At 34.4% G+C, this 10037-nt stretch overlaps 1 protein-coding gene across 1 annotated transcript; it reads left to right on the top strand.

Moving 5' to 3' along the window:
• Positions 1-1244: 1244 nt before the first annotated feature.
• nae1 (nedd8 activating enzyme E1 subunit 1) lies at positions 1245-8540 on the top strand. Its single transcript, XM_066713733.1, has 20 exons — positions 1245-1348; positions 2327-2430; positions 2806-2866; positions 3273-3303; positions 3397-3468; positions 3839-3918; positions 4121-4230; positions 4617-4726; positions 5038-5100; positions 5234-5297; positions 5458-5549; positions 5646-5705; positions 5936-6069; positions 6201-6276; positions 6663-6702; positions 7002-7088; positions 7201-7293; positions 7430-7544; positions 7816-7865; positions 8303-8540. Exons 1-20 carry the CDS (start codon positions 1287-1289, stop codon positions 8410-8412), a joined length of 1614 nt encoding a protein of 537 aa, XP_066569830.1. The 5' UTR covers positions 1245-1286; the 3' UTR covers positions 8413-8540.
• The last annotated feature ends 1497 nt before the right edge of the window (positions 8541-10037 follow it).

The following is a 10037-nucleotide window of genomic DNA, read 5'->3' as shown; positions in this document are numbered from 1 at the left end:
ACATCCAAAGGTAAAATTATAGTAATAAAATCACTCACACAATGCACATATAATATTTAGTAAAATATGCATTCAGTTCTACAGTTCAGAATGGGGTATTTGTCAGCAGAATAGGCTTAAGGGTTTTTAAAATGAACTTACTGCACACCTAAACTAAACAGTTCACTCAAGTCAAATAGCTTCCATTTAGCAGCAGAAAATAGAATCTGCAGGGTACAAATACAATGAGGACATATTGTACTAACAAAAAATAACTTCTCATTATCACTTTCTGAATGATATACAACAGGTTGGTATATAATGGGGAAAAATGATTTAAAGTCATTGATAGACCAAGTCAATAAATTGCCAGATAGTAAAAATACATTGGTTGTGAATAAGTCTATAAAACACAATAGATACTAAAAGCAATGTTACACTTATTCTCACGCTTTTTTTTTACTACACTTTTCATGTATTTTCCTCTTTTCTGTTTTATTATTGTTCAATCTTTGACCGAACCCCTAGCTTTAAATCTTATTTGTGTATTGGTTTATTGGTTCCCTTGTATGTTCTTTATTATTTGTTTTACTTCCCCTTTCTCTATCTCTCCCTTCTCTCATAGTTCCAGCTCTCATTTTTCACATCATTTAAACATGAATGATTTACATAAAATATTCAGCAGGTAATCTTAAAATAGCCAGAGGTGCACAAGGCAACATTTAAATGCTCTACATAGGTAGCAATAAAGATATCAATATATCAAAATCAGCTGGTGTGTCTGTTTAATTTTCCCACAGTCCACTGGGACATTGTAGTGGTTCACTGGTATAATACATGTATGCTTTCTAAAAAGTACTGAAAGGAAAATAAAATAAAATACAAATACACTAATTAAACATACACAACAGACTGGAGGATTTATATTGTAATTGTTTATTTTAAAGTGTTATGTTTTTGTTTGTAAACTAATTTAAATTCAGTCTTTGCATATAAGAAAGCAAAAACTTTGTATCTTCAGAAATGTGTTTATAAATACCACTGAGGAACAAACAAATAAATGTATCCCTATAGAATAAGAAACAGGAGTGAAAGTGTATAGTATGTGGCCATCATGCTGTATGCAGAATTATTGCACTATATTTTCACATCGCAACACACCCCCTGGTGGTAGAGGATCTCTCGAAAGTGCCAAAACGAACCATCACCTCAATTACCTCAATTGATGTGTTTGCACAGTTTTGTCGAATCTGCTAAAACTATAATGCAAGTGCAGGGAAGGAGGAAGATTACCAGTCTGAGCTACAATGATGGCTGACAGCTCCAAAGGAAAAGCAACTAAAGAGCAGAAATACGACAGACAACTCAGGTACTGAAGCCGTGCCAGGCAGTACAGTTCAGACAATCAGCCTTACAGTGTTGCTCGGCCTAGTATCATTTGCGGAAGTCTCTTGCGTTAAATAATAACGTGGCCGGCAGGCCCTTTGTATAGTTATTACAAATACACAAATCATGTAGTGAATGTCATCTTTATGCAGAAATGAAATGGAACAACGTACATAGTATTTAAGTTGATCAGATGCGTTTAATATATATATAAATATATATATATATATAAAAATATAAATATATATATATATATATATATATATATATATATATATATATATATATATATATATTATTACTCTGGTAAAAGTAATAGAAAACACTAATGTTTACAAATCGATCGGTAGCTGCAGCTTTGTATCTTCGAGGTAATATTTCTATTATGCAAATGACATAGTACTACTGATGTGCTCAGGTTGCATTGGCATGCCCCCTATCTGGGCTGTCATACCTATCTATATATCACTAGTATCAGTCATCTGAAAAATTAAATTCTAGTACGAGTTTTTGGTAGGCAGAAAATGCTAGGTCACTTTAATAAAACTCTAGAATAGCTTGTATTATCAGCATTATGTATTTAATTGAAAGTGGGAATGTACAGGACTCTGAAAGTCCTCTTTGATTTATAATTTCTTACATTCATTATGTTAATTCATTTGGAGATCTTTGTAAACGTATATTGTTGTTTGTTTTCTTTTTCACTGTTATGAATGTGTATGCATTTGCTTTTGGTTGCAGTCTTTACAAATAAATAGTGTTAGGATGTACCAAAGCCTTTGGCAAAAGAGCACACAGCGTGGGCTTGTTCTGTACATTGTTCTGTTTAAAAAAAAAAAAAGAAAAATCCTATAATGGCCTTTTTTATATCCAACTTTAGCTTAACCTCTGTTATTACTGAAGATTGAAATAAAATGCTTGGTGATAAGTCACTGTTTTCTTGTCACTGTGTGCCTTGCAGATTATGGGGTGACCATGGCCAGGAAGCATTGGAAAATGCACACGTATGTTTGATCAATGCCACAGCATCAGGGACAGAGATACTCAAGAACTTGGTGCTTCCAGGTAAGTTCTGCTTCTCATGTCACAATGCTGGGGCAGTCACCCAACTGTACTACACTGGAAAATATGGTTTCAGTTTTATATCTTCATGAATTGTGACTTCATTATATAGACAGTTAGAATAATTTTATTGAATATGCTGTGTTCAATTCCAAAATCGAATGTATATTTTCTGGAAAGTGAATGAAATCCTTGATACTGTGCTTCCAGTTAATTGTAATACGGATATTTTACCTAAAACAGATAGCATTTTATTTGCTCAATGTAGATGCATAACATGTATAATATTGATACATTGTGTGTCTTTTGTAAAACCAATTAAGCCATGTTTAAGTGCCAGTGACTATTTTAATTGTTAATTATTTTCCTATTTTGAAGGTATTGGGGCATTTACCATTGTAGATGGTCACAGAGTCAGTGGAGAAGATGTTGGAAACAAGTAAGTTAGCTATCCTTTTATTTCCCTTGATATTTCTTCATTTTAAAGTAGATTATAGTGTTGTAAAAGTCTTTAAGAGCTGTGATGTGATCCACTTAAAGTGTTTGACCCAATTTACATAGACTTGGTGTATTGGGCAGCACAAAACTGTCAAGCATTTGGTTCTTGTTTTTTTCTCTATGAAGGATAATTGTTTTTACTTTTCATTTGTGAGCTTTAGAAACAATTAATGAAAAATATAAAGTGAGTTCTGGAATATGTAATGTGGTGACAGCAACATTGGAAAGAGTGAGACACTCTCAAGTCATAGACAAAAAAATGTACTTAAAATGGTATGGTTTTGATTTTCACATTATCTTTTCACAGACCCTTAAAGTTTTATTAATGTATGTATTTTTTTCTGTAGCTTCTTTCTGAGTAAGAGCAGCATTGGCAAGGTAAGCCCTGTTAAATTATAGAACATCTCCATAAATATTTTATCACTCACTGCATGAAACAGTTTAAAAATTAATCCTGATTATTTCTTTCAGAATCGGGCTCAGGCGGCAACAGAGCTGTTACAGGAACTGAACAGCGATGTTTCTGGAAATTTTGTTGAGGAGGTCAGTCATTTACATCACTATACCAAAGTCTTAGCAGTTTGCATACCAACTCCTTAAACAGGTACATACTGCCTTCTTGTGCCATTTGAGCTTTAGTGTATGTCTGGCAGATTAAGTTTCTTGCCAGCCAAGCTACTTCTTTCAGCAGCATAATGGAAAACCTGTACATTTACCATCTTCATTTCTAGGCCTAGAAAAAATATGGAAAATGAAAACATTAAATGTTTGTGTCAAGTAATGGAAAATTATAAATTCTTATTAAAACATTTATACAGAATGTGTATGTTGTTTTCTTCACCAATATATCCCAACAGCATTTCCACTTTGATCCAATTGTGGTGATTATGTTTTATATTTTTTTCCCTTTTAGACCCCAGAACAGCTCCTAGACAATGACCCTGGGTTTTTCCATAGATTTAACCTGGTAATTGCTGTTCAGTTACGAGAAAGGTATGACGTGTTATACTATTTACTTATATTTATTAACCATGTTATTTGTTCATTCTGGATAAGTCTTTTCCCCTCTGTTGAGCCAATTGAATGTTGGTAAGCCCTGGAGACTTAAGTATATCACCCCATTCCTGCATGTTGAGTTTAGAAATGCATTTGTGTGTGGAATGGTTCATTTTTGTCTTGTGTTTAATTTCCACAGCACAACTTTACGATTAGGCGCAGTTTTGTGGAATGCTGGAGTTCCTTTTCTGATCTGTAGGACCTATGGGCTGGCTGGTTACATGAGGCTGGTTGTGAAAGAACATACAGGTATGAAACACTAATAAAAGTAGAAAAGCAGAATAAAAGTGATTATGTTTAGTTTGTATTTATCATATATAGAAAATATATATGTTAGTCACCTTGATTGTGTGTGTCAGGGAGAGGTGGTGGGCCATGACCAAAACCAAACCAAAAAGTTGGTTCAGTATAATGCTAGTTTTCGGTGTTTGTCTTGTCTTCTCATTTGATGATGGCCTTGTTTTAAAAAGGTGTACTATTATAAGAACAATGGCAGATTATATGTTTATTGTTAGTGGTATTTCCTCTATTGGATATTAAAGCAGTATGTTAATATGATTTAGTGTCATAAGTACTTCAGTTCAAATGGCAGTTATTAAGTATTAAGGCCTGTCCATTCTCACTTATTTCTTCAGTTGTAGAATCTCATCCAGATAATGCCCTGGAGGATCTGAGGCTAGACCATCCATTTGAAGAACTCAAAAAGCACATTCAGTCTTATGATCTGCAGAGTATGGACAAGAAGGTTGGTGTGAAATTATATATATATATATATATATATTTTATAAACAAACCTTCAAAGCCTGTTTGTTTGTTTGATTGTTTAAAAGCAATATATCACTGTATTCTTCAACAACGCTATCTTCAAAATTGTATTAAACCTCCATCAGTGGACCACCTGGCTTCCACAGGTCGCTTCCAGAAAACGAAACTCAGGTTTGCCACAGAAAATAAATGTATCTAAATTCATTTAATTTTGCATTATAGGTAGAATAAGACTATAACATTAAAATCATCTCATATAAGTGTGTCTTTTTCTTATGTAAATTCTCCCAGGATCACAGTCATACACCTTGGATCATTGTGGTTGCCAAGTATCTAGAAAAGTGGTGCAGTGAGGTAAGCTGATTAAAATAAAATAGCAATATACCTTTCAGTTTAATTTTGATGCAACAGTTTCTATAGTGTTTATGTAACAATATTCTAAAAAATATAAGATGTGAGATGTTTTCATCTGTTCTGTGTATTCCAGCATGATTCCCAAGTACCTAAGAATTATAAAGAAAAGGAAGCTTTCCGGGAACTTATCCGTCAAGGTAAGAATGTTCCAGACTTTTAACTTGTATGTGCTTGATCCATCAATTTAAACTTTCCTGCATGTTTGATATGTATTTTTGTATCACGTAAACATATCTAGTGTGTAATATTTTTATTTTGTTATTTGTTTTCCTTTAAAAAAAAAATCGGAATACATAGGAATACGTAAGAATGAGAATGGAGTTCCTGAAGATGAAGAAAATTTTGAGGAAGCTGTAAAAAATGTCAACACTGCCCTGAACCCTACAAAGGTGTGAATCTACTGTTAGTACTGATTACACTTATAAAGTATGACAGAGCATTTAAGTGACTGATGGATCTGTTTGTTCCCATCTTTATTTGTATAGATCTCAAGCACAATTGAAGATATCTTTAATGCTGACCAGTGCAAGAATATAACAGCACAGGTAAGAATAAAACCAGTCCAGCACAATAATTAATTTGAATTAGGATGACTGACGGGTGTAATAAAATGTTATAGTTACGGTTATGTTTTCAACTATGTTTGGAATCACGTTGCTCCATTTAAATTTCTCAAACAACATTGCTTTTACACAATGTATTGACTTTGATCAGGCATCTTATCTGTCTTCAATTATGTAATTGCCTGATTTATTTCCCCAATTGCTCTCCACAGAGTACATCATTCTGGGTAATGGCTCGGGCAGTGAAGGAGTTTGTGCACAACGAAGGCGGGCAGAACCTTCCAGTGCGGGGAACCATCCCTGACATGATTGCAAATTCGGATAAATTCATCAGCCTCCAGAACGTGTATGCAAAATAACTGTTTCTTCTGTTTTCAATTTTTTGTTTAATTTTTTTCCTTATTTAATAGTAGAGAAGTGCCTGCCTTGTGTTGTGATTTGGTGGCCTACATTTATTTTTCTTATATCATTTTTCAGTTACCGGGCGAAGGCAAAGCAGGATGCTGCTGCTGTATCCAAGCATGTAGCCTCTCTACTGCAATCAATGGGAAAGGTATGTGTTATTTATACACCACCCCCTTGTTATTTCACTGGTGCTGGGGTCCAATGGTAAAAGGAACAGGCCTCCTACACTGAAAATAATAGTAGCCTATGTATATTACAACAACAGCTTGCTTAAAAATATTGAAGTCAATTATATTCAGAGGCATGCGCATCTTGATTGTAAAGAAAGGGAGCCAACCCTAAAACCGTGATATATCTGAATCAGCAGTATAGTGAGATGCGATATGATTAGGGCTTGGTGTATTGGACTTTTCATGTATTTATATTAATTAAAAAAATGACTAAGGTATGTGTTTTATGATGATCTGCTGCTGAGGTAAGCAAGCTCATACTTACTCTCTCGTGTTTCCAATTTCCCCATTTTCACATTTGTAGTTACCAGAGAGCATTTCGGAGCAAGAAATCAGACTTTTCTGTAAGTATTGTATTCAATATAGATTTCCCTTCTGGGGTATTTAATACAGTAGGCTATATAATACAGAGACCTAGGAAAATCCTAGGATCCATCCACCCCTCCAGGACCAGGCCTCGGGCTCCCCTGCCATAATGTGATTTGAACCCCCCCCACATGTTTTTGAACCTGTAGTACCAAAGGTATTTCATACAATATTAAAATACCTATTTTCATGGCTAGTATTCCCATGTAAATAAATAAAATAGCCTTTTTTTTGTGTGTGATTGTATTTAATGTATTATTTATATTATTTGTTTAAGGTAAAAATACAGCTTTCCTGAGAGTTGTTTGCTGCAGGTCACTGGCTGAAGAGTACAGTGTGGAATCCATTAACAAAGACGAAATCAGTAAGTTATAAACACTACTATAATTAAGTGGATAAGTGTGTGGTCTTCAGGCTAAAATACCCTTCTGGTTCAGTAACAGGGCTAAAATTAAAATATATTTTCCATTTTGCAGCATCGTGCATGGACAATCCAGACAGTGAGATGGTGCTATATCTCATGCTACGTGCTGTTGACCGCTTTTTCCAGCAACACTCTCGATACCCAGGTACTCAGCAGACAATTGTGAAAAAAATGTTTGTGTTGGGACGTATAACACAACAGAAAAATGCCACCCTACCTTAATCTATAGATAAAACATGACATGATTGATTGATTGATTAATTCATTGATTTACTCCCCAGGTGTTTATAACTACCAGGTTGAAGAAGATATTGGCAAGCTGAAGTCTTGTGTGAACAGCCTTCTTCAAGAATATGGCCTGAATGTAAATGTAAAAGATGACTACATTCATGAATTGTAAGTCTTTGGCAATATTTTTTAACCTTAAATCTTCATCTGAATGTAACAATCTTAAATCTTGATGTCTACAGCTGATTAAAGATTTTTCTTCATATAGATATAGCATGTATTCAAATGCATGTCAGAATATTTCATAATACACTTGTGTTGTTCACGCACATATTTTGGCCAGGTGCAACCAGAAGAAAGATACATACTATGCAGAATAAAGTGAGCTAATATGTATTTGTAAAATAAAGTATTACATTATTTTATCTTTGTGTTACAGCTGTCGTTATGGTGCTGCAGAACCACATACAGTAGCTTCTTTAATGGGAGGTAAGACTAATCGCAGCACACTAGTATATCAGATTTAATCTGAGTACTACCACTGCCTTAGATGAAGCAGGCATGTAAAAAAAAAAACAGCTTTGATTTGCCTCAGTGATTTGTTGTAATGCTGACATCAATGTAATTCCAAGGTTACAGATATTTAAAACTGTTTCTGATTTCCATTAACAAACTTAGTTTTGTATGGTACTCTCTAATTTTAATTAAAAGTACTCCATTGCCATTGACATAAATGCAGGCTTTATATGTGCAGTAATTATGATGAAACCAATTGATGAGACTAATACAGCATTCAGTATACATACAGTCTAGGAGTCCATTATGTTTTATTAATTAAAATTGGCGTTTCACTTAGTGACTTTTTCATTCTGTTCTTTGTTTTACATTTTTAAATGCTTGTATTATTTTATATTCTATTTTTACAGGATCTGCTGCTCAGGAGGCGATCAAAACAATAACACATCAGTTTGTACCTTTCAACAACACATTTATTTACAATGCAATGTCACAGACGTCAGCCACTTTTCAGCTATAAAAAACAAACTAATCATCAGTGTTGTATATGTAATGTAACCCCCTGTAAAATACAAGAACCTCAGTGTTGAATGTTTCTAAAAAATAAAAAATGAAACAAGGAAAATAATAAATTACCTTTGAATCTTTTCTGCTTTTGGTGTTTGTTTTGTTTCAATTATGTGAACCATTGAGTATAAACAAGTGAAGGTTTATGGTTAGTACTAAAAATCAAAGTCCGTTATTGATGCACATGAATGGTTGTCTCAAACATCCTGATGACACTGTGAATGGGTAAGAGGTTACTTTAATCTAAAGGTCCATTAAGGCCGGTGTCCTCTAGATAGAGAAAATCGAATGTGATACTAATACTGTTGACCCCAAACACTGGGTCTACATGCCTTATATTATGTATTGACTAAAAATGTGGTAATTAGGTAGACATCTTACTGGTGTGATTTTCTGAAATAGGCTGGACTTGCTTCCTCTTTTCAGTAAGTACCAAATCAAATGAACCAATCAGAAATATAACTACCCAAGCAGACCTTCCCATTGCTTCTATCTGACCCATTCCTTCAAGGATGACCAGGTGAAATAAAAACATTTTTAAATAAATATGTAATTAAGAATGAAAATCGTACTCGCTCTAGTTACATAGACATAGACAGTAAGCTGGTTAATGAAAATAAATTAAAAAATGATAATAATTACAGGGAGACATGCAAAAGTAAAGGATTAGAGGCACACATTGTTGAATTGGACAACACATGCGGGTTCAGCAGCCTAATGCGTGACAATGTACAAAGAGCTTGCGCGTCGATGACGTAAAGCAATGGTTGTGTTACAGTAGCGCAGATGTGCGCAGACCTACAGGATTCCCTCGATCCCATTGGTGGAGCAGCGCAGATCTGCGGAAATCTGCTTTACGCGACCGTGACCAGGTTTCTTCAGGCGGGAATCAGATTGACGCAGGGAGTTGGGTGAGTTTAACCCGTGAATAATTTGTAGAGATATTGAAACAAAACATGAACCACTGTAGGCTGTAACTATGAAATATTTTAAACAATTGAAACTGAAGTATACACTGTTGCCTTTACGTTACGTTTTACACGAGTGTCATGCAGTAAAAAATCCAGTCTTGACGGTCGAAGGGATTGTACCTCTCCTTCACCTCTGCTCGCTAGAAGATAGAGTTCCCTAGCCAGCACATTAATCATTTTATGCTTAAATTGTGACTTATATATAACAGTTACACGAATGACACACACCAGGTTATATTGTTACAATGTGAGGAATAGGCTGGCGCGTTTGTATTTAAATAACAATACACTGAGAAGCATATGAGTAAACACGTAGTTTCAGTAGTGTTGGGCCGTTTTCACGAGTAAATTGTACGATCCTTTCAAATACTTCAATCCCAGAGAACCCGAATCAATTATGTGAATAATACTAATATTCATATTACTACGACTCAATTAATAAAATTAAAAACGAAACATAACGACACTTTTGTAGAACCGAACTGAAAATACATTTTTGAGTACACTGAAAAATAAGTGGGATTCAGTGGTACCCGGAAGATAGAAAAAAGTTAAAATAAATATGCTGATATGCAAATAATATTCATAACACATGGTTTGATGACAA

Source organism: Amia ocellicauda, chromosome 9, assembly GCF_036373705.1.
Source record: "Amia ocellicauda isolate fAmiCal2 chromosome 9, fAmiCal2.hap1, whole genome shotgun sequence".
NCBI lineage: Eukaryota > Metazoa > Chordata > Actinopteri > Amiiformes > Amiidae > Amia > Amia ocellicauda.
This window is presented reverse-complemented; position numbering and strand designations above follow the sequence as displayed.

Excerpts from the sequence above, each read along its gene's own strand:
- nae1 (XM_066713733.1), top strand. The coding sequence starts at position 1,287 with ATGATGGCTGACAGCTCCAAAGGAAAAGCAACTAAAGAGCAGAAATAC. Across the intron at positions 4,231-4,616 it reads GGTTGTGAAAGAACATACAG|TTGTAGAATCTCATCCAGAT; the intron begins GTATGAAACACT and ends TTATTTCTTCAG. Across the intron at positions 5,298-5,457 it reads CCGGGAACTTATCCGTCAAG|GAATACGTAAGAATGAGAAT; the intron begins GTAAGAATGTTC and ends CGGAATACATAG.